The sequence below is a fragment of the Drosophila yakuba genome, chromosome X (genome assembly GCF_016746365.2).
Source record: "Drosophila yakuba strain Tai18E2 chromosome X, Prin_Dyak_Tai18E2_2.1, whole genome shotgun sequence".
NCBI lineage: Eukaryota > Metazoa > Arthropoda > Insecta > Diptera > Drosophilidae > Drosophila > Drosophila yakuba.
Genome location: NC_052526.2, coordinates 20,036,704 through 20,060,407, shown reverse-complemented (window position 1 = coordinate 20,060,407; position 23,704 = coordinate 20,036,704). Strand labels below are relative to the sequence as shown.

General features: G+C 45.8%; 4 protein-coding genes across 4 annotated transcripts; 2 read left to right on the top strand and 2 right to left on the bottom strand.

Moving 5' to 3' along the window:
* Window positions 1-2,914: 2,914 nt before the first annotated feature.
* LOC6526074 lies at window positions 2,915-3,905 on the bottom strand. The gene is made up of 3 exons (XM_015191148.2): window positions 3,776-3,905; window positions 3,330-3,715; window positions 2,915-3,273 (listed from the first exon to the last, which is right to left on the bottom strand). The coding sequence occupies exons 1-3, from the start codon at window positions 3,791-3,793 to the stop codon at window positions 3,081-3,083; spliced, it is 597 nt and encodes a 198-aa protein (XP_015046634.1). The 5' UTR covers window positions 3,794-3,905; the 3' UTR covers window positions 2,915-3,080.
* Window positions 3,906-9,174: 5,269 nt separating this feature from the next.
* Window positions 9,175-9,974, top strand: LOC6526073. The gene has a single exon (XM_002101854.3). It carries the CDS (start codon window positions 9,318-9,320, stop codon window positions 9,888-9,890), a length of 573 nt encoding a protein of 190 aa, XP_002101890.1. The 5' UTR covers window positions 9,175-9,317; the 3' UTR covers window positions 9,891-9,974.
* A 6,368-nt stretch (window positions 9,975-16,342) lies between these two features.
* LOC6526071 (calcineurin subunit B) lies at window positions 16,343-16,858 on the bottom strand. The gene has a single exon (XM_002101852.2). The coding sequence runs from the start codon at window positions 16,856-16,858 to the stop codon at window positions 16,343-16,345; it is 516 nt and encodes a 171-aa protein (XP_002101888.2).
* A 5,770-nt stretch (window positions 16,859-22,628) lies between these two features.
* LOC6526069 lies at window positions 22,629-23,364 on the top strand. Its single transcript, XM_002101850.4, has 2 exons — window positions 22,629-22,907; window positions 22,964-23,364. The coding sequence occupies exons 1-2, from the start codon at window positions 22,708-22,710 to the stop codon at window positions 23,163-23,165; spliced, it is 402 nt and encodes a 133-aa protein (XP_002101886.2). The 5' UTR covers window positions 22,629-22,707; the 3' UTR covers window positions 23,166-23,364.
* The last annotated feature ends 340 nt before the right edge of the window (window positions 23,365-23,704 follow it).

Below are 23,704 nucleotides of genomic sequence, written 5' to 3'. Positions count from 1 at the left end.
GAATTCGTTACGTTTTTTTTTGCGGTGCAAAGAATTCGCGGGCGATATGAGTGCAAATTGCGTTGGCTTCCATTTGGCATGCACTCATTTGGGTTATCTGCTCGCCCACTTAATAAACTTAATGACTCTCGAAGCCTTTGGCTGCACATGATTTTGCCAGGGAAATCGCCTAAAAGCGCTCGCCTCTCGAGCTGATGGGCCACGCCCATCCCAGCCACCTCGGCCACTCCGCCCACCGGCGAGGTCCTGCCACAGCGGCGTTGTCCTTGGCAGCTCCGAAACTGACGACGAGCGCGACATGAAAGCGCGAGTACACGCGCAAGGGCTTCAAAGGTTCCGAACGAACTGCACCAAAGTTATAATTAGTTGAGCTTAGATTCGGGGCAGGACCTCAAAGGCGAGCATACATCCTGCGTCAGCCACACAGTCATACGGCACGTAAATCAACATTCAGCTGCGCCCGAACTAAAGTTCATATTTCGCAATTAGGCCGCCATCCTGGACTGGATAGCTGAACTCCTGTTTGGACTCCTGGACATTTGTTTGATCAAACGTGGATGTGTTAATCAATTGCTGCGATTGCAGCGTTTGGCTTTTTGTTTGAAGTAACCATTTTGAGTGTCTCACAGCGAAAACTTAGGCAGCAATAGGCATATACCTTTTAATATCTGCATCAAATTATTGGCTTCTATTTCCATGCCTCATTCGCAGTCTTGTGCCGCAAGGATAAGCCGCTTAACCACATGGCTGGCTATTAGGAGGAGCACGGGGTCCACAGGAGGTCCTGGCCGACAAGATGCTGCTCCGAGGATCCGATCCAAATACTGCGGCCAGAAGGAATGTTGATGATGAATAAGGACATGTTTCCACCTTCCCTTAAGAAAGGATATAGTATGCTAGTATCACTTGTGCTTCGACAGTTCGTTGTGGTCACCAGACTGGAATGAGGAAACCATGCTTTGAATCGTATCATAATGAGTATGGGAACTGGACAGTACAAACCTGGAAATGTAGCTGTTTCCTCCCAGTTGCAACACCTGAAAGTAGCCACCTCCATGGCGTCCAAATACGTTGCTAGTTCCTTGAGGATGTAGGTTAAACCTGGGCGCTGCAAAGTCTGCGATTCGACTTGATTACGCCCAAACATCTCGACTTCCCAGCCAATATAAGACAAATTCGTGGAGAGGCATCGCGAGCTTCCATTGAGGACGTGCTCCTCCATCCGCCGCGTCCAGCTCATTTGGTGCTCGGCTAATCGCGAAAAACACACATCGATTACGGGGCACACATCCCGAAAGGGGGGCGGGGCAGACATCCCGAAAGGGGGCGGGGCCAAGAACAGAAGGCAGAAAAACGGCAGCAGAAACAGAAATAGAAACAGGAATAGAAACAGAAATAGAAACAATTAGCACGGAGCAGGACGTAATTGGCGTGCAGTTACGGAGGCTGATTAAAGAAGCAATCATAAAATTAAGACCCATAATCCTGTGCAATTTGGACAAACACACACACACACACATGGAATGGAATGGAATGTGGCAGAGTATCGCATGGAATCGAGGAAAGAAGGAGCCAGTTGAGGGGGAATCCCAAGAACACGAAGCCCAGTGGAAGCTAATAATAACCGAAGGAAAGCATGAGGCACACGGCAGCAGGAGCAGCAGGAGCAGCACGGGAAAAACAACAACAACAACACCGGCACAAAAATCACTTTACACGCTCCAAATACGAAACGAATGAGTGTGTGTGTGTGTGTGTGTTTGTTAGTGTGAGCGTGGGTCAGGGGCGGAGACGAAGGGGGCAAGGTCCGAGTTCGATACCCAGTACGCAGCAGCGGAGTATCTTACCTCTAAATATATCCAAGTCAGCTGCAGTTGATACTTCATATGGTACTTGTTCTCTCTCAATATTAAGGCACATATATTTTGTAAGGAGATGAGCTATTCGATACCCATTAAAGCCAGCCACACAAATGGAAATAAGCTCGTTTCCTAGAGCATTTTATTGCAAGGGAAGAGCGGACTGAAGAAGCTCTTTTAAGGGGCAACCAGTGCTGCAGCTTTGAGTTAATAGCCCATTAATGGACCCCCAAAAAATACAAGCTGCCGCTGCCCCTGGCGTGTCCGTGTAAGTGTGCCGGAGCCCGTTGTCCGTAGTCCGTTGTCCGTAGTCCGTTGTCCGGAGTCTGAACTGCAGTCCCGTTAAAGGACGAGACGGAGAAGTTGCTGCTACGTGCGGCGATTTGTGCGCCTTATAATTTCGTGCCACAACAGCCACATCAGATCCAAGAGCAATATGAAACCTTCATTAGCGAGCTGACTGCGGGAGGAGTGGGGGGAGTGGAAGGAGTTGGAGGAGTGGAAGGAGTTGGAGGCGCCGATGCTGAAGCTGAAGCCCGCACCACCGCAACGGATTGAAAACGCTTCCGGCCATACAAATTGTACGTGAAACGTGAGAAATTAATTTCCAAGGTGGCCACGCAACTGGAACTCCAGGACTCCAGAACGATTTGACCCTGGCTTCGAGTCCTGCAACGGAATTCCGAAAGGACTTGTCCTTGGCTATCTCCATGCCACACACATGTACATATATTTTGAATCTACGTATACGTTGTTTTAATTTAAATCAAAACCAATAAATCACTTACTTATTCATTAGTAGAAGTCAGCGCCATTTGTCATTTAGTTTCAATTAAAAAACAAGACTTTCAGATCCTCCTTACTCGCCACATCAATTTTTATTACAAACTTCGGATGCTGGTGACAGGTACCATGTGAAATTCCATGAGGCATCTATGTTCATTGACCCTTTTTATGTACATATATGAACGCTGTATAGGATGAGATAAACTCAGTTCATTATTCTGATTATCTTGATCGCCATATAAGTAATCGATTTCCAAGAAAAAACTAAATTAAATCTGTTTAGAATATTTATTTCCTGCGTTATTAAAAGAAAAGCTGCGCTACAAAAAAAAATAGTTTTTTATAGTTTTAGTTTCTTCTTTCGATTTCGGCAGGATATACTATCCTGTATCGCCACGAAATGGCCAATACGACTTCCAAGCCAGCAGCTTGGACTCAGGCTTCGGGATTGGGTTCATCGTCTTCGCCGGCAGAAGTGGAAGATGACACGGCCTGGCTGCCCTCTTCCTTCTTACGCTTGGCAAGCGGTTCCCCACATGGCTTTGGCTCTGGCTGCTGCTCTGGCTCCGCAGTTAGATCCCCAGTTGGATCCTCCTTGGTAGGGACTCTCATCCTCGCGATCAGCGAGCTGATTAAACCATCAACTTTAATGCAGGACTCTCACAACTAATCATTTGAACTCACCCGAGCTGCAAACTAATATCGTACTGGTCCGACGTGATGAGTCCCAAATGGCTAGGATCAAGGCGATCGCGCTCATCGAGCTGTTCGCGCGGAGGATTCCCGGTAACCCGCATCACCTTTTTGGCCATGACCGTGTTCAGTGCTCTCAGCAGTTCGATCACGCGACCATGGAACTGGCCATCCCTATTCAAGGCAGGTACCACCGTACTCGTCGTCTGGGTATACTGATCCACCATGTTCGGTAGCGAGTCCTGTGCTCCTGTAACCTGATCCACCACATCCCATGGCGAGTCCTGTGCTCCTGTTAACTGATCCCCCATATCCCATGGCGAGTTCTGCGTCTGGGTAGACGCCACTTTGGAGCCACGCGGCTGCTGAGGCTGCTCCTGCATGAGGAACTCGTGGTGGGTAGAGGAACGGGTTTCCTTGATTCCAGATGGGCTTACCTTAGACTGGTTCGGCATATCGAAGTTCAGTTGGTATCAGTGGTATGACTATGCTTTTTTCAGTTCGGCTTCTAGATGTGAACTAAATTTCCAGAAATTTCCTTAAAACCAAACGTCAAAAAAAAAGGTATGGCCAACTTGATAAAAAATGAGAAGTGTGCTTTTAATGTGACCTTATTTACAAGATTATTTGGGTACACACTTGGAAAGTAATAAGGTGACACTTAAAATATTGTAATCGAATTTGATATAAATAAATATTTTTATATAAATATTAAATAGTGGAAGAAAGGTATAAATTCAAATTGAAAAGTCTTGTTCAAAAGTCTTCAATCTTCTCCTTCAACTCAAAATATTGATCGGTTATTAAATAACTGCCGCTTATTCCATATTCCATGTCTACATTCCGCTCACCTTTAGCTGATTACCAAGAAAGAAATAAAAATCAGATTATAAAAGTTTGCAAGAATTTCCAACTGTCGTTTATACGGACGGACAGAGATCCGGACAGGCAGAAGGACATGAATCGATCCAATTGCCAAGCGATCCTGCGATTCATATGTACATCTATGCCATACTATTCAATGCATCTAATATACCCCTTTAACTTAGGGTACCTTAGTATTGTATTAGAAAACAAGAGAGAAGAGGAAGCAATAAAGGCGCAAGCATTTTGCAAAGAGTAATTTCTTTTCTTTCTTCTTTGTTTTTCTTTACAGGGATCTATTGATCGGGAAGTCTTGGACAAGAGAATATTGAAGCGGCTTGTTGCCATAATTCCGACTGCCATTTGCTAGTGAGCCCTTTATTGTTGCGGCACTTTTGGTTTTGCCACCAAAAGTTTCCCACCCCGCACCCCGCACTGCACCGCAGGTGGGATTTTCGGTGGCCGCCTATTTCGATATGCATGCAAAGAAATGTCAAAATTCAATTTAATGCTGCCGTAACGAAAATCTGTCAGCTTGCAGCACAAGTAATGTCAAAGCCAAGCAGGGAGACAGATAGGGAGTGAAAGGAGTTGAAGGCAGCCACAAAGTGACGCTCACACACAGAAACACACACGCACACACACACATGACACACACACACACACACATGACACACACACACACAGATGACACACACAAAAGCCAAAGCAGGATGCTTGCGTCTGTCAGCGGCAATTGTGGCTGATTTGCGCTTTTTCTTCGCCGCAAACGCGAAGGGATGGGCCGAAAGTGGGCGGGGAAGTTGAAGGGGGGCGGGGAAGTAGAAGGGGGGGCAGGGATAAACTGGGGGCGTGTGGAACACACAGCGTTCCAAGGCATTTGATAAACGTTGACGCATCGCAGTATACGTACCTCCACTTCGACCTCTCCCTAGAAATTCCATTCCTGCTCGCTCTGCACGGAAAACAATTACTTGAAACTTATGAAAACACCAATTCATTTGCCACCATCACAGTTGTTTTATTTTCTGGGAAATTCGCAGTCTATAAGACCTTAAAATATATGTACATACATTATATACATATACATATATATTGTAGATTCATTCCTATCAGAGGTCGTCAAGTACAACTGTTTTAAAAAGAGTTACACTCTTTGAGTACATTACGATGTTCAGTGTATTTGGAGGGCACCTAGTTATCCTTTCGATTTGTACTGAGTTGCGTTTTGATTTCTTGAAAGGTGCATCCGCAAAAGCGGAAAAACAGAAAAAGATTTGGCATGCAAAATGCGCTGAGAAGATAAAAGAGTAAGTAAGGGTTTTACTGTATTGCATCGTAGGTATATGTAAGTATTTGCTGAAGCTGTATAGCCATACTGTTACTTTAATGTTTTCATAATTTTAGTTCATAAAAACAAAATGCTAAAAGTAACCGTCGAAATTATCAAGATTTAATTGTAAATGTCAGTTTTTATTCCAAGTGCTTACAACATGTTGGTGCTTCGTTGTATTTCTTTTTTTATTCGTTTTCAATTAAATGGACATACGGATGGACATACAAACGGAAATACGGACAGATATACGGACAGACATACAGACAGACGGATGGGTAGAGGGGTAACAGCTGTAGATGCTGATCAAGAATCAAGATTATATATATATATATATTTTATGCGTATTTCGGCTGGGAATGACCCTTTTATTGTTTACTCCTTTGCGTTGGAAGCTTTTGACTGACTAATAACACCCCTTCCAGAAGCTTAGTAATAGAATAGATAACATTTGAGAACGACTTTCTCTCACTAAGTGCCTTCTTTTGGAGCCTGTGAGCACGCTCGTTAAGCAGGATTTTAAATCAAAGTGAATTTTTGTGAGTTTTATTTTCCTGCCGCTTTTAATTGAGCTGCAAAGAAGAGAAAGAGGAACAGCGCGTAACAACGCTGAATTTGTGAATTTCTGGCGGCATGCCGACAATACGAATCCGAGTGTTTTGACTTTGTCGAATTAGCCATTGTGATAACATTTATGAGCCCGCGCTCAGGGGTTGTGTGTGTGTTATGCTGTGTGTGCTGTGTGTTGTTCTTGTGTTCAGCCGGTGCTCCATCGCACTTAATTGGGCAAGCGATTGCCTGACTTGCTTACAAATGTGCGTTTGACTCGTCGGGCTAAAGATCACCCATCTTCCAGCTCCCATCTCCCATCTTCCACCTCCCACCTCCCATCTCCCATCACCCATACGCCCCGTGTGCGTGGCCAGAACCGAAAGGCGGGAAATGTGGAGTTGTGGAGCGGATGGGGGTGTCACGCGCTTGAGGAGTCGCGCACGTATTGAGCATGTGTGTGAATATTGCACGCGATAAATTATTTTAAAGCGCGCCTTCCAGTTTCCATTTCCCATTTCCCATTTCCCGTTTTCCATTTTCCCGACCCTCTGGGGGGGCCCTGCAGACATCTATTTAATATAGCGCGACGCATCAGTTTTAATATTGTTACGATTTTATTTACGCACATGAACATTTATAAACGTTTATGACATGTCATCCATACAGGGCATCCTCCTTTAATTCCGCCGGCTGGCTGCCTTCGGTTTGTGGGCCGACACTACTGAAATAATATTTATTGTATCTGATTTTTCTTTAGTCATTATTATTACGCATATTTATTATGCATTTATTAATTTGTTTTGCTGTGGTTTTTGCCCACTTTCCGCCCTTTTCCCTTTTTCGCCAAGCGGACAAGCGGGCAAACAATCGAACGGACACATACGGACACGGATACGGACAGGGACAGGGATAGGGACACGGGAATAAGGATACATCAGTGGGCAGGTTAAACATTTTCGTTTGATTTGTTATCACTGAGGGCTGGGCTTTTGCTGTTTTTGTTGCTTTCGCTGCTGCGGCTGTCGTGGCTCGTTGATGGCGTTTGTAATTTCGTTTTCGGCACTATGTAATTTATTAACTTTTCATTGAAAGTTATGTGCAAACGCACGTTGACGACATCTTTAATTAATTACATTTTAACATGATAATTAATAGTGCCGCGTGCGTCGACAGGCCGACAAAGCCGCCATAGCCGAGTGCCAAACGCCGAACACTCCGAATGCTAAATCAATCGATGGGTGCTGCTGCTGCTGGTGCTGACTCCTTCCCCCACCCAGGAATCCGCCACCTGAATCCGCCCCAACCCATCCGGAATCCTTAAAGCCGCCCGATCTTGGGTTAGGTTATGGCTACGTGCACGCGGTACGAAGTTGGCACGGCTTTAAAGCCACGCCCATTCGACGGAGCATCGATAGCCATAATAATAACAGCGGGCACAATCAAACACACTCAGTACAAAGTCGTGGGCACTGATGATGACCATAATGATACACAAACAATTGCCAAGGAATTTCAATTCAATTCCCTTTCATACCCATCCATCGTGGCCTTTTCGGGCATGTTCCATTGCTTGTTCGCATACCTCTTGGTATATCCCTCATTTGCATGTAATGTGTATGCTCATTTCCACTCATATTTGAGCTTCCACAGCAATATTTATTTGTTTGCCATCAGGACACCTTCAATAGGGGGTATCAATCAGTCGGGAGACCATTCACACTACTGCGTTTGTACTTTCTGTTTTTCCGCATCTTGGGTGTGTGCTTGTGTTTTTTTATCATTCCGCCTTGTTCACAGGACCCTTCGTCCCTTGTCCTTTGTCCTTCGTCCTGCTGCCCAAGAAAGTGGCCAAGAAAGTTGTTCGCACAGTAGCCAAGATTGAGTTCTTATTCAATTTGTACGGATTTGTTGTTCGCCGGTCCTCTTGCAGTCCGCTCTTAAAGCCTAACCCCAAACACCCCTCTCCCACCTAGCTGCTCCAGTTGCTCCAGTTGCTCCAGGTCCTGTCCGGCCACTCATCCCTGCCAATTCCAATCCCCAATTGGCCCCGGCTCGAGCCCACTCAACTTCTCATTCCTCTTCGGCTGCTCTATTGGAATTTATTTCATATTATTTTCGTTGGTCATGCCACAGTTTGCCCCCCGTCAATATTTCTCCCCTTTCCTTCCCCTTCCCCTTCCCCTTTTCCTAATCCCAACCCTAGAATCCCCAACTCCCAACTCTTGCCACCGACAATACAAGTTGGCACTGGTCGGCATTGTTTTTGGGGTGCGATGGCAAAAGTTGCTCGTGTTGTGGACCCAGCTGCAGTCAATTTGAGTTGACCACCCAAGGAGCGGCCAGGACCATCCAGGACCATCCAGGATCATTCAGGACTATCCTGCACTTTGGCTGAATGCCTGCAGATGGATCAAGTTAGCTGCTAGTTGACTCCTGCTGCCAGTGCAACGAATGCCCGGGGCCAATCAATGCGCTGGCAAAAGTGTGCTACGAAAAAGTTGCCATCGAAACGGAACTGCAAAACCATGAAAATGTCCTTGCCAGCTAAATGCCACTCTCACACACAGGCATACACACACACATACACGACGAATGCAGTGCGGCAAATTTCTTGGTATAAACTTAATAATGCATCGGGGCAAATAAAGGAGAAAGGGCGAAAGAAACAAAGAAACAACGGCAAGTCGGTAAGCCAACATAAGTTTTTGGGGGGCTAACTTGTTATTTTTGTAATTGGCACTTTGCAGTTTTATTGAAGCGCTGGAGCCCCGAAAAAGGGCGCTCGGGATTTTGGACAACCACTCGCGTCCTTTGTAGGGATCAAAATCCAGCTTGGTTATTTATACACTGCGTTCAGGTGTTGTGATCGATGTCCCTGACCACTCAAGCGGCACCTCAATCCGCATCTGAGTTGGCCCACGTTAACCACTTAACCGCATTCCATAAGCTGGTGATTGTGTGCCCGTGGACATACACTGCACTGGCGTGGTTATTTGGTTCAGGAACTCGGTACAACGAGTATGCTCATACGAGTATAGAGCAAACTGAGTTGGCCTGGACTCGAATCTCAAAGCCCTGCCACTGGAAGCCACTACTAGGCATCAGTCTTTCCAGAGCCCAGTCTCAAACTAGCAACGTTCCAAATTGTCAGTTTTCAGTTTTTTGGTGTTCGACACAAATTAAGTGAACTCGCATATCGTGATACCACAGTGATAGAATCGATAGACAAGATGCATGTGGTGGGGGCTCTGGTCAATCTGCTGCTGATCTCGGCCTGCGTCTACACGATGTACTCGCTGACGCCGGCGGACCATCCATACGCCTACCTGGCGGCATCGTTCAGCCTGGTCCACGGACTGCTGGGCCTGCTGCGCTCCTACACCGAGGAGCCGGACGAGTGCGGACGCACCTTTATGATCTCGGCCAGCATACTGGAGGTCATCCCACTGCCACTGGCCAACATCGAGTTCTATCTGGTATCCGATCAGTCGGGAGTGGCACTGGTGCACGGCCTGTCGCTGATCCCACTGTTCTACGACATGATCGGCAAGTTGGGCGAGGACTGGGACAGCTCGACGGAGACGCTCAAGGATCTCGCCTTGCTGGGCAACATCGTCTCCACACTGTATCTGGCCATCAAGGATGGCAAGAATCTCTACTACGCCGTCGCCGCAACCGCCTTCCTCGCCAGATACGGCAGCTCTCTGGTCGATCGCTGCAACGAGGGTCTTAGCCATGTGGTGGGCACTCTGGGAAACGCTGGCATCATGGCCCTAATGACCTACACACTCACCGAGGGCTAGTTGCTTAGACTCGGAATTGATAGTTTCGCGGAATAAAGCCAGGATTCAACTGCAATGACCTTCAGCTGAATCAGAATCTTACAATTGTGTTGCCGTCAATCATTGTAGCATCTAGCACGAACATTTGAATGGACATTTATAGGCTATTTTGGGGTAAAGTCTGCAGATGATGGAGGCACAAGCATTATCAATCAAGGATATTACTGTTGTCTAAACGCCGTGTCAAGGGTATGCAAACCTCGGTGTCCTGCAACGAACTCTCTCGCGACTTCAAATTGCGAACTTCGTTGTTATTTGTTCGCTGTCTGGCTGAAGAGGCAGCGCGGAAAAGACGCGGTTCAAGGGCCGAAGGACGACGGACGACGGACGAAGGACGAAGGACTCAGCACGAAGGACTCAGAACTCAGGAGGGCATAGAAGAAGGGCAAAGGGGAGGGGCAATATTCGTGGACGCAGCACTCTGATGGCTCTCACGTCACCACTTCAGCAAATTGCGGCAATAATGCAACAAAGGTTTCTTGGGAAACACATACCAAATTGCATAAGCAAGGCAAGGCCACGGAAACCGGGTGGTCTGTCCCGATTCTTTGGGGCGGTGCTGGTGGGATGCATGCTCGCTCCTTGGCGACTGGCGGATTGCAGGACTGGATGACTGGATGACTGGAGGTCTGGATGACTGAGAGACTGAGAGACGACGTCAGTCGCTTGGCCGCCAAAGCTCTTGAACCTCCTCCCCCTGCATTTCATTTTCAATTTGATTTTTTCCTGCGCCTTTTTTTGGATCTTTGTTTTTCCGCCCCAGAAGGAAGAAATTCCCCTCAACAACCCTGCGCCCTTGTTTACATTTTGGCTGGCTGTTGTGGTTTCCGCTTTTGGGTCCCGCGTGCGTTTCCGTTTTCGTTTTCGTTGCAACATTTTTGTTTGTAATTTACTTTGGAATGCTGGCGCCACAGTCGCTACAGTCGCCACAGTCGCCGTCGTCGCCTTCTGCGGTTTTCTTAGAAAAATCTCCAGTCGCCGTAATTGCAGTGCCTGCAATGCCGCCTGTAGTGCTCCGTACTCAAAACCTGCCACTGCCGACAGGCAAATCAACTGTCACCCAGTTGCTCAGATGCGGGACCACGGGCGGTATGAGCAATTTCGCATTCCTCATACGCCGCGTGGGTCGCAAGCAGAATGGGGGCACTGCCAGGGAAGAAATGCGGGTGCCACTTTAAGTTTGCGTTCGAAAAACACCTAAACATCCTAACCGCTTTACATTCCCAAGAAATAATATTTTGCACCACTTTTCTATGCATAATCCAAGATATTGTCGATAACAATTTAACCATTTTCCCTGCAAAATTTCGATTGCTTAGCCTGATAGCAGTTTGCGGCTTTTTTTAGTATAATAATTATAAGGAGTACGTTTCTTGAATTATCATAATACATCGAAATTTGTTGTTATGTGCATGTTGGTTAAGTTTTTCTGCCTTAAATCTCAATCCTTTCCTCCGATCCTATGATTATGAATTTGATACTAAGAGTCCTCTCCACGGTACGGAAAATCTCTCCAGTCCGTCAGTTTGCGGAGTGCGAAGCCAGTGTCATGAGTTTTATACTTCATAGAGGAGTATAAAACTTTAAAATATAAATAACCTAACATAAAACACCTATGCAGCTAAGAACTGTTGGTCGAAAAATTGAGGAAATCCTTGTGTCGACTCCCAATTAGCCTCAATTAAAGGATCATTAAGGATTAGGCTTCAGTACCTTTTGCACAGTACCGGAAAGCACACAACCCGTATCCTTCAGATTCCCATTCAGGATGTGTCCCCCAGCCCAGCAGCCGAACTTCCAGTTGTACATCCCCCTGGCAACATCCAACAGGCAAAAGCGATAACTAACTAAATAAATAACATAAATTAACTAAATTTGTAGACAATTTAGTCTGCTAAGTGTAAAAGTTTTTTGTTTTCCCTGTCGCTGTTTTTATTTCAGTTTCTACTCTTTTTGCCATTGTCATTGCTGTCGTTTTTGTATTTGTTTTTTGGGTGCTGTTGCTGTTGCTGTTTTTGTTTTTGTTACTGCCACTTTTACTGGCCAAAAAGTGTGGGGGGGGGGGGGGGGGAGGGGTTCTGCAAAAGTGAAAGGGGGCTGTTTGAAGGGGAGAGGAGGAGAAGAGGTAGCAAGTGGTAACGGTTTTGTGCATTTTTGGTGCTTTTGGCGCAAAAAAGGATACGCTTGATTCGGACCCGTTTGGGGTGCCTTCTATGTCACCGTTCAAGGATGCGCCCATCCAGGACATCCAGGACACCTAGGACACCCAGGCCACCAAGGACACACACTGGCACACACTTGGCAAAGAGAGAGAGGCGGAAGGGGCATGCAATGTTGTGACATCAAATGTTCATGTTAACAACTTTTCCAAAACTCAATGAGCTGTTGTTTGTGTTGTTTGGCGCCCAAGTGTGTGAGCCAGGATACACAGGGACATGCCAGGGATATAGAACGAGACGGGGCTACAGATATAGCGATAGAGATAGCGATACAGATGGACGAGGAGAAAGCGGGGAAAGCGGGGAAAGCAGGCAGCCAGGCAGCCAGGCGCAAACACGAATCGAGTGTTTTGTAGCAAATAATTTTGCACAAAGTTCTCGCCTTAACGATTTGAACACATGTTAACATGAGGAGTAACAACAGTTGCGCAACTCCTGTCCCTGTCCCTGTCTCTGCTCCTCCTGCTCCTTCTGCTCCTCCTGTCCCCGCTGCTCCTTCTCCTCTCGTCCAGGCACTGGGCCAAAGGGCACGAAGGATAACACTTGGACAAGATAATGAATATGCTTGAGCACCGACGATGATCCAAATGAAGGCGACTCCAGCAACGACAGCTCCTTCAACTCACCGGTAATCTCTGATCTCCGTGTGGTGAGGTGCCACATGAATAGTTGCATTTTGTTGCACAGTTCCTTTAAAAAAACAATCTACTTATGTTTTGCGGCTGCAATTATGTTGCAGTGCTTTCTATTCGATCGATACCCTTTTCTATACTGAAAAGTAAAGCAAACTAAATTGCATGTTAGCTTTAAAAACCAACTCGTTTAACATTTAGCTATTTGCATTTAGAAGTGGTCTATGAACGCCATAAGCTTGTTATATGCATACGAGTATATTTGAGAAATAATTTTTATTTAACTTACATGGCCATTGTGCGACACCAGTATTATTTGTAACCACAAAAGTGGTTTCGGATTGGGTTGAGTGCTTTTGGCGGATGTGAGCCGACACTGGTATAACAGGTTTATATGATGTCTAATAAAATGGAGCGCGAAAAATGTAAAATTCGTATTCCGAGGAGCTACTTCGCCAGCACTACAGATACTCCGACATGGCAAATTCGCATACGGAATTCACGCCAGCTCTCATCGGGTGGGTGGAAATTGCGTATTTGAAACACGTTTAAGCAGCTGCAGGAGCATAAAAAGGATGAGCGACTGCCAAAGGATACGGTGCTGGAGCAAAAGAATCCTGCACATGCACTCCTTTCCTGACACTAACCCACACCCACATCCACACCCATTTTTACCATCCCAGGCCAACCGCGATGCATAAAACTTGCAACGAAGACAAATCGTGACACAAAATATGGCAAATTGTAAGCGAAATTATTTGGCACGATGGACCAAGTGGTGATTTCGAGAGCTGCGAAGCCGGATTAAATTACGCCCGCGGCGCAGTTGTCCAAACCATCGGCTCAATCACTGATTGCCACTGCCTTGATTGATCGGCATGGCAATCAAAGCCCCGGGCCAGCAGCTGCACTGCCTCCCCAAGGAGCAGAGGCGCCCCCAAAAGGGGCAAACATTGCTGCAGTGCACCAGACTGTTATATGCAACTCTAAACCACCAGATCCAAACCTGGTAACTTAAAGCCAACCAGGATATAGTATGCATATCTATCGCAAAGTCTGAAATCAATGTAGGAGTAATACCAAAGTGTCGAAAGCCGTGATGATATGAAAACTGCGCCTGCAATTAGTCTTGAAACAAGGCAGCAGAAATTGCACTTGACAAGTGAATAAATTCATTCTACTACGCCCATGATGCACTTGCTCTCTGCCCTCCCAACTGCACTCGATTTTGCCCTTTGCCCGGATCTTCTGAGTGGATGGGATGGGATGGGAGGAGATGGCTTAGGCGGCACTTGCCGCTGCCAAGGAGAAACGATGGTAAATAGGTGGTAACACATCCTTAAATATTTACCCGGAGGACTCGGCGAGTTGGGGAGCTGGGAAGCTGGAGAGCTGGGGATGTCCTGACCGGGTAAGCCGCTAAGCTAACCTTGTTACACACGCCACATTCTCGACGGATGCTGATGGCGTCGGCGGTCGGGATAACCATGAACCGATTTGCCATGTGTCAGGTGGATGAAGCGCAGCAGCTACGGAGCAACGTTAACAAGTTGCCCACCTGGGCACATGTGAAGAGATTTACAACGGGGCGGCAGCTCCGGGATGGCGCTCCTGGGTTGTCCCAGCTGTCTGGCTTCCCAGTGGATGCCAGCTGTCTGTCCCGATCCAATCCCATCGGCTCCGCTCGCCTGCATCCATTGTCTTTGCAATCGAGCAGAGCTGCGGCAGTGGAATGGGTATCCGGATACGGGGGAATGGGGAATGGGAAGAGCGGACAAGTGACAGCCAGTTCCGCGGTGCTGTTTCCCTCTTCCCGGTGCCTCCCGCTTGGCACTTTACCGTGCGCTTTTATTATTATAAAATACGCATGAGTTAGTGTGCATATTTCATGGATTTTGTGTATAAAAGGGATAAAAATGCAATCAGTCGCAAAAACCAGCAAAGTGAAACGGACATAGGATGGAGATGGAGATGGAGCTCTGCTGCACATTGCCACCTGCCAGCTCACACTTTTCGGCAGCCACACGCCCAGTCCAATCCTCACCAGCTGTCACCCGCGAAATCTCCGCGAAATCCCAGCTAAAAACTTCCCTACCATGCGATTTGTCCACACAGAAAGTCCTTGATCCGGGCTAATTTCATAATGGAAATCTATGAGCGAGTGTGAAGTGACTGGGAATAAAGTGGAATCCGAGTACAGGAGCCACATACAATCATATCTTATCCTATTGCCGCACATCCGAGACTCCGAAAATTACGCATACGCCGCGTGCGCCAATAAAGTAACAAAATTAAATAAAATAAAGTAACAATTAATTGAATAGCTTTCATGGAAAATTCAAAATGAAACACGAATCATTTTCCAGCGACTTGCAGTTGAGAGGAAAGATGATGAATGCATAATTTAAGAACGGTTCCACACTGCACAAAATAGTTGGAATCCGATCTTGTGGCGAAAGGAACCAACACACCAGACGGGAAAACCACTTTTCAGGGTCAGGAGCCAATCCATTGGATTGGCCTTGTGCACAACAGGGCCGGGGCCAATTACTCAATGTGATGGATGACCCACCGAATGCTTAAATGAGTTGCCCGACCCTACCAAAAACTTCCTTCACAGCGAAGGAGGTGGTGTGGTGACCCCACACGCACACGTAAGCGCACACAAGCACACACAGAAACACACACACACGTGCCGCACCGTAACAGGTGACCTCAACCAGAGCAAATGAGCAAATGTCGGATTAAACAGAACTTGGCTCGTGGAAAGGTGAAATAGAATCGCTTGAAGATGGTCTAGTTCCGGAGCGCACACTCGCAGAAATCGGGTGTGAAGTTGCGATGAATGTGGTTAACTAATACCCTTTGCTGCTTATACATATATAACATAACATATGGAGAGAGACCAGATACCTCCTGTATTAAAATATATTACACATGAAATATGATACTTACTTACAATAAAGATAATACAATATAATATACAATACAATAAAAGATAAATAATATGTACTTAACTATCTTTATAAGCCCGTAAAAATGATCACGCAACTTGATCAATTTTGAATTTCCCAAGCTCTCGCAAATATTTCAATTGACTTTCGCTGTAAAAGATATAGTTTCGAACGCAAATTTCTCGATTCCTTTGTGCAGCGAAGGGTACCTCCATTTTTTCTGCGAGTGTAAGCAACGCAGGCGGGGCTTGTGTGTGTGAGTGTATGATGCCTGGTTAAGGACACAAAAGTCATGACTGGCATGAGAACGAGCTCAAGTGCCATTGAGGAGGAGTGCTCATATTCCCAGACTTGCCACGCCCCCGACAACGACATAGCCGCCCACCCGAAGAAGCGGCGCAAGTGCGCGAGTAAATTCAAGAAACAATTTTCAGGAATGACTTAACTTTTGCGTTTATGTGAAAAGTTTCGCAACGTGATGTTATGCGAGCGTCGAAAGGATATGCAATTCACTAACGGTGTGTGGGTGTGTGTGTGTGCGCCTGTGTGTGTGTGTGTATGCGTGCGCCTGTGTGGGTGAGAAGAACGGTGGAAGAACAGGTGCGGCGTCAGAGGAATCGCAGCGAGAGACTCTGCTCCAGGTCCAGACCCCTGGTGATGTGGGCCACGTCCTCGGAGTCCAGCAGCTCCTTCTCGGCCAGCACCTGATTGAGGCGCCAGCGCATGGCGCGCATTTCGCGTCGCGTCGCCGGTAGGCGGGCCAGCAGGGCGTGGCTCTGCTCGGCGCTGAGCAGCCCGTCGCCATCCTCGTCGAAGAGGCGGAGCGTGGAGGCCAGCTTCCGGTCGAGCGGCTCGCTGCGCCGGAAGTTGGCAAGGCCGCGCACAAAGTGCCGGAAGCCGAGCGACGGATGCAGCATGGTGTCCACCATGTGCTCCGCCAGTGGATGCGCCGCCACTGGCGGCACTCGCAGCAATTCACTGCGCAGCACTTGATCTTTGGAGTCGCGATCCAGGGCCTGGTAGTGGCCATAGAGGTAGTCGATCCGCGCCAGTGAGAAACCCGTATCGTGCTGGATATCGCGCAGCTCCTCGGCGCTCAGGTGGCGTGATGCAGTTGTTCCCATCGATTCCTTGATCCTTGAAATATATATATATAGATATATACTATTTGCAGTTCCTCGCTCGTGTATGTGGGTGTGGTGTGTCCGTCTGGGGAGCGTGATTGTGTATGCCTGACACGATCGGTAGAGAATGGCCATGCTCGATCTGAAATGTAATCTCTCAAGGTCACGAGTCCTTTGGACTGCTGGACGCAGCCTCATCAGCGCACTTTTAGCATACTACGCACAGTGCACTAAATATTTTAGAATTCACTTTGTGCGGCACTTAGAGTGGAATAATTTAATATTATACATTATTGCTTAAATTTCCTGTTTGCCATTTTTAACTTGGAAGCCTTTGAGTTTTTCAAACGACAGCCGCATGACATTTTCTAATGGCAGAAATGTACAAGGCAAAATATGTACAAGCAAATGGAATGTGTTTATGGATTTCTGCCAGCCTTGACAGCCCAAATAAATAACCAAAACGAATACAAAAGTGTTATAATATTAATTAACATTCTGTTTGGCCGTGGGCTTTCCGTTGGACAGCCTACCATCTAATGGCGTTGAGCCAAGTCACACGAGGCCATGATAAGGATGCATGAGGTGGAGTACCTCCTCGTCCTCGTCCCCGGCGGAATGATAACACATAACTTTGATTCGGAGCGCGGCGACACCTGACAGCCGCACCTCACACCCGCGTGCCACTTACCGCTGATCCGGATCTGGATACGGAAGTGGATGGGGATGGGGATGTAGTTGGGGACATGGATGTGGCTACGGATGTGGATGAGTATGTGGAAGTACATAGGATGTGAGGATGTGGCTGTAGCTGTAGCTGTAGCTGTGGATATGGATATGGATATGGATGCTCTGGACACAGCCTTCACTCATTGTGGCATGTGTCAAAATTAATTTCGTAGGCAATATTTTGACGGGCTTTCATGCTAAGCTAAGAGGTCCCCACTTTTCAGCTCAACCACCAGCTCAACCCCCAGTTCCCCCCTTCCACCACCAGCAATTGCTCACCCCACCCATGGCATCATATGCGCAGATGGCACTTTCGATACCCTGTACTTCGTATTAGATGGATTCATACAAACTAATCCCCAACGATTCTATTTGAGTAACATAAAAGTTAAGAATTTTAAATTTGCTGAGCGAAGCTTGTTCGTATATGTTAACCGTTTGCGATTTCTTGAAATAAAAGTAATATTCTATTAACCTGGTAGTTTGAAAATTTCTTTATAACGTCACATAACTTCACACTGGGTATGCTAGTAATCCTTGATACTTTCCGCCACTAAATGCTACTGCCATGCAAAAGGTAACTTTGCCCTCAGGTTTTTATTTCCTTCGCTTGGCATACATTTGATTTTTTTGGGGTATCATTTCGTTTCGTTTCGTTTTGATTTTGTTGCTTGCTTATTTTGTGGCCAGTCATTGCCCGAATCCGAGCAGAATGGGATTTTTCCATCGTCATCCGGGGGCCTCCTCCTAGTGGTGCCAACACTGCCATCACTGCCACAATATGCAAATCTCATTGCGACGCATTGAAGAGACCACAAACGGGGGCTGACGTCCTGATAGCTGATATTAAAACCATTACTCCGATGCCTGGTGCCTGGTGTTCTCCCCCACCCAATCCACATCCTCATCCACAACCAAATCCGCCTCCACCTGCACACTCGCAGTATCCACAATGCTCACAGCAAGACAACAAATTACAAAAATTAAGAGAACATTTTTGCGGATGAAAGGCATTTGGCAGGAGGGGGGTGGCAAGGTGGCAAGGTGGCAAGGTGGCAAGGTGGCAAGGTGGCAAGGTGGCAAGGTGGCCAGGTGGCACGGCAGGCGACAAAAGTGGCCAAAGTCCTGCCCATCAGTGGCATCAGTGGCCCCCCCGCTGGAGGTGTGAAGATCCAGCGCCACGCCCACCCCAGCCTCCCTCCGCCCCTTTGTGTGTGTGTGTGTGTGTGTGCAAATTAATGAAATTAAATCGTCTTCATTTGATGGTTGCAAGGGCCGGAGAAAAGAATTCGGTCGTCGTCGCCACAGGACTCATGGCAAATATCCTAATGGAACGCAGACTGAGATAAAAGAGGCGTCCTGCTGTTGTACTTCAATGCCAGCAACATTGTTCGAAAACCGAAAATAATGTCGCAGACTGGGAATAACAATAGTACATTTACATACCCAATGGTGACCAGAAATGGAACAAAAGTGTTGGTACGCGGAGTTTAAGATTCAGGGAGGATTTGATCCAATATACCAATTATTTATTATGAAAAAAGTTAGAAATTACATAAAAACATTGCACATCCTAAAGGACATATTTTATGGGATAATGAAAATTCTAAAGACATTCCAAAACTAATGTTTTTTATAGTTATTATAAAGATATTTCAGAAATCAAAAATGGGAACACTGGTCGAGGTGCCCGGCTATCAGATACCTCTTACTCAGCTAACGGGAGTGCGAGGTAGACTGAGATATGCAAGTAGGAAAGCTAAAGTTTATACCATTGCACACGAGCGCCACCTAGCGCCAGCTTTTTCTATTGTTCACGTGTCTTTGACATTATTAATCGCAAATTGCCTTCAAAACAAACTTGCGCTGCTTAGGCGTCAGTGAAATTAGCTCGATTAATAGCTGGGCGTGGCAATCTTCTACGCTATTAGAAACTGTAAACGTACGGACAAACGTACGGACAAAAGTACGGACAAACGTACGGACAAGCGTACGGACAAACGTACGGACAAGCGTACGGACAAACGTACGGACAAACGTACGGACAAACGTACGGACAAACGTACGGACAAACGTACGGACAAACGTACGGACAAACGTACGGACAAACGTACGGACAAACGTACGGACAAACGTACGGACAAACGTACGGACAAACGTACGGACAAACGTACGGACAAACGTACGGACAAACGTACGGACAAACGTACGGACAGACGTACGGACAAACGTACGGACAAACGTACGGACACGGCTAGACCCGCCAGTGATCCTGATTAACAATATAGATATATACTAATAGGGTGCCAAATGGATATAACTAGTCATTGAAGCTGGTCGTGTTTGTTGTTTAAGTTCCGTGTACAAGGAACTCGTGGCACCACCGTAATTCCCCAAAGGAGCATTTCCAGGGCATTCCAGCTTCGATTTGGGTCGAGTATCGTCTCGACTGGATGGCTGAATTAAATGGGAATGGAATAGGGACGGGGTATTCGTATTGGATGAACGCAGATTGCGTTTTCACTTTCATCATTGCATTTAATACGGATGAAATTGTTTGGTGATGGGATCCGGAACGTGATGCGAATACCCAGAATTAATTGCAATCGGAGCGCCAGCGACCAAGAAATCAAGCGGATTTCGAGGCAGGCAGCAATCCTACACTCATAATATCGTTGGATGCCCCCCAGTTTTCTGCCTTTGTGCCTGTCCCGTGTTTCCCGTTCGCAACGCCGTTTGCTGCACTGGGAGAAAAATTTGACTTAAAAAAAAGGATAAATTGTAAAGCAGAATATGTCAATGTTCGTTAGCAAAAGGCCTGGACAAAGTTGATTGTGATTAAAGGAATAAGCAGTAGAATTAAAGAAATGTTGAGAACATTGTTTGCAAGTAATACTATGAAAAAGAAGTGCAGTTACTTACTGCATACGCACATTTTTTTTGTGAAAAGATTGGGCTTTGTTTGGAGTTTGAACTCCGAATACAAATTAAACTAATATTTTCAGGTGAAGATTATATTTTGAATTACAATTCGTTTCGGCACAGTGCGCCAAACCAGCTTGCTGCTTTGGGTAACTACTGCCAGTGGCTTTCTTTTGTCGCTTTCCACACAAAAGCAGCGCGGCAAAGGACACCACAACAACACAACACAACACCTTTGGCCGCCTGCTTTCCTCGGAAGTGGAATCCCCTTGCCCATATCCAGAACTACATTCCCATTTTCATCGGAACACGTGTGGGAATCACCCGCTGATCCTTGCTAAAGGTGCCCAGCGGCTGGTAACACATCCCACATCCCTCGTTCCTCGTTCCGCGTCCCCATCCTTTACAGAATCGTCCTTGTACACCCAGCGGATCCAATGGACAACAGAAATTAGCAAGTAGAATCAACAGACAAACGGCAATTAACGGATGAGAATGAGCATGGGGGCGGAAAGCTGGCGGCGCGGGTCGGATTGAGTGCAAATGAATAAGTAAGTGAGTGAACTGTGGGTGTGAGTGCGGGTGTGGATGTGGGTGAGTGTTTCAGGCGGTTCCGCTGTTTTCCAGGTGTTTTGGGTGGCTCGCATCTCAAATTGTTTGGAACAAACGCCGCTCCAAATAGAAGGGAGAACAGAAGAGGTGACCCATAGACCCACAGGCAACTGGCCAAAAAAAGACGGGAGGGCTGAGGAGTGACTGCCACCTGGCGATTTGGTATTTAGGGCTTTCCCCTGGGCATTGCCAATGCCTTTGCACCATTGTGGTCGCCGATTCCAAAGCGGGTTCAAAAAAAAAAAAAGTTGCCCAGATATAGCTGGAATCTTTATATGTCCGACTAGGACCGGCTGCTTTATTGGCCTTTTTTGGGTGTCTCTTTCAGAAAGCAGGCCAACTGCGGGCCACTTGAGCCTTTAAGTTCTATTCTTGCTCTATTCTGATTTCCTACTTTAAGGCATTTTTTGTGTGTTCTTTTCTCTCAAATTCCTTCCAGAATGCATTAAAATTTGAATCCAAAAGATGGCGCTTTAAATGAGCAGCGCCACTTAAAAAAAAACTTTGGAAATGCAATTTACGAATTCATAAGTTTTCAGTGACAAAGGAAACTTAATGGCTTTATGATGTGTATGTCCTTGCGCAATCTATTTAGTTGTAGTAACAATAAAATACACGAAATAAAACCATTTAATGCGCCAAAAGGAAAAGTCTGGTATTTTACACATTTCCATAAACGAATTAAATTACTGCTCTTTTCAGGTTTTTATGTATATCGAATTTTGGAGAACTTCAACTATTTATCAGCTATTATTTTTTCTTAATATATATTATTTTTTCTTATTATATTCATAATATATATTGATATATTATATTATATTATCTTGGAAACTAGTTGCCTTTGATCATTTTATTTTACAATTATAAAAGGGTTGCCTCGTCACTTTCTCAAGTGTGCACTATGGGAAATGTGGCCTAAATTAATAACTCCAGAACGGGGAGAGATATTCAATTGGTGTTTTTTGTATGGGGTTACACTAGTCCATATCTTTAATGATACCAAAAATTTTGGGCGTGGCACCGCCCTTTCTATTATTTGTAATTAATAACTCCAGAACGAAGGAAGATATTTTTTTTTTTTTTTTGCATTAATTTATACAAGAACATATTTATACGTACCCCAAAAACGAGGGGCGTGCCACCGTCCCTTATATATATATTATTAATTTTCGTAAAGGCTCTCTCTAGTTTTGTATGCCTTTTTTAATCTCAGCAAAAACAACTGATTTCGTGATAGTTTTTAACAGCTGATTTCTTTGTTGTGGCGCCATCTATTAAAATTTCTGGTATGCAGCACTAAGGATTGGTCAATTATGAATGCGTACACTAAATATTATTGTAATATTCCGACTTTCAGAAAATGGGTTTTGGCCAGAAAAAGGGGTCAAATTTCCCATTGTGCGTGTGTGCCCAAATAATCTGGCAAAGTAGGCCACATTAAAAGCACACGTATAATTTTTAATCGAGTTGGCATTGCCTATTTTTGACATTTGCTTTTAAGGAAAAATTGCGAGGAAATTCAGTTCACATCTAGAAGCCGAACTGAAAAAACCTAGTCATACCACTGAAACCAACTGAACTTCGATATGTCGAACAAGTCTAAGGCAAGTCTACTTGGATTCAACGCAACGCGTTCCTCTTTCGACTACGAGTTCCTCATGCAGGAGCAGCCGCGTGGGTCTACGGAGGAGCAGGACTTGCCATCGAATATGATGGATCAGTCTACCCAGACGGAACTCTCCGCATTCATGATGTCTGACCAGTACGATATTAGTTTGCATTTCGGGTGAGTTCAAATGATTAGTGGTGAGAGTCCTGCATTAAAGTTGATGATTTAATCAGCATGCTGGGCTTGAAGCAGCGAGTTCCTACCGAGGAGGATCTAACTGCGGTGCCAGAGCATCAGCCAGGGCAAAATCCATATGGGGATCCGTTTGCTAAGGAAGAGAATCCCATTCCGCCCACCGTGGCGACCAGGAAGGGGCGTAAACGAAAAGGAAGCCCGAACCCGTGTTCTCCAATTGCTGGAGTACATACATTTTAGCTGCAGGCATCAGCCTCGTATTGGCCACTTTGTGGCGATGCGGTGAATCAATACTGGAGGTATTGATGCTCCGCTACATTTACTCTTCGAGGGATGCAGGACATTGATGTACAATTATTTGTTCTGTTACATTTAATTAATTTTTGTACTTAATATCATCTGCCGCTCATCGTATGAATAAATGAATAAAATCTATAAATAAAATATGTTAAATGGGATGTTCAAGATAAGTTGAACAGAGAAATGCAATTTGGTTAGATGGATAGGTTGGTAGGGATTGATAGGGTTTAATAACAATTTGGTTAGAAGGATAGGTTGGTAGGGATTGATAGGGTTTAATAACAATTTGGTTAGATGGATAGGTTGGTAGGGATTGATAGGGTTTTAATAATAATAAAACATACCATAAAGTGAAATTAAAGCAGGGGCACATTTTGAAGTTCAATACAATCTTATTTATTACGCAAAATGTAAATATAATAAAATAAAATATAATATATATATATACGCTTTTGTTATTACTTTATAATAATTACAAT

Bases quoted from the DNA above. Each gene is read 5' to 3' on its own strand.
- LOC6526073 (XM_002101854.3), top strand. From the start codon at position 9,318: ATGCATGTGGTGGGGGCTCTGGTCAATCTGCTGCTGATCTCGGCCTGC.
- LOC6526074 (XM_015191148.2), bottom strand. The intron at 3,274-3,329 runs GTGAGTTCAAAT...TGGTTTAATCAG, and splicing joins GATATTAGTTTGCAGCTCGG to CTCGCTGATCGCGAGGATGA.
- LOC6526069 (XM_002101850.4), top strand. From the start codon at position 22,708: ATGTCGAACAAGTCTAAGGCAAGTCTACTTGGATTCAACGCAACGCGT. The intron at 22,908-22,963 runs GTGAGTTCAAAT...TGATTTAATCAG, and splicing joins GATATTAGTTTGCATTTCGG to CATGCTGGGCTTGAAGCAGC.
- LOC6526071 (XM_002101852.2), bottom strand. From the start codon at position 16,858: ATGGGAACAACTGCATCACGCCACCTGAGCGCCGAGGAGCTGCGCGAT.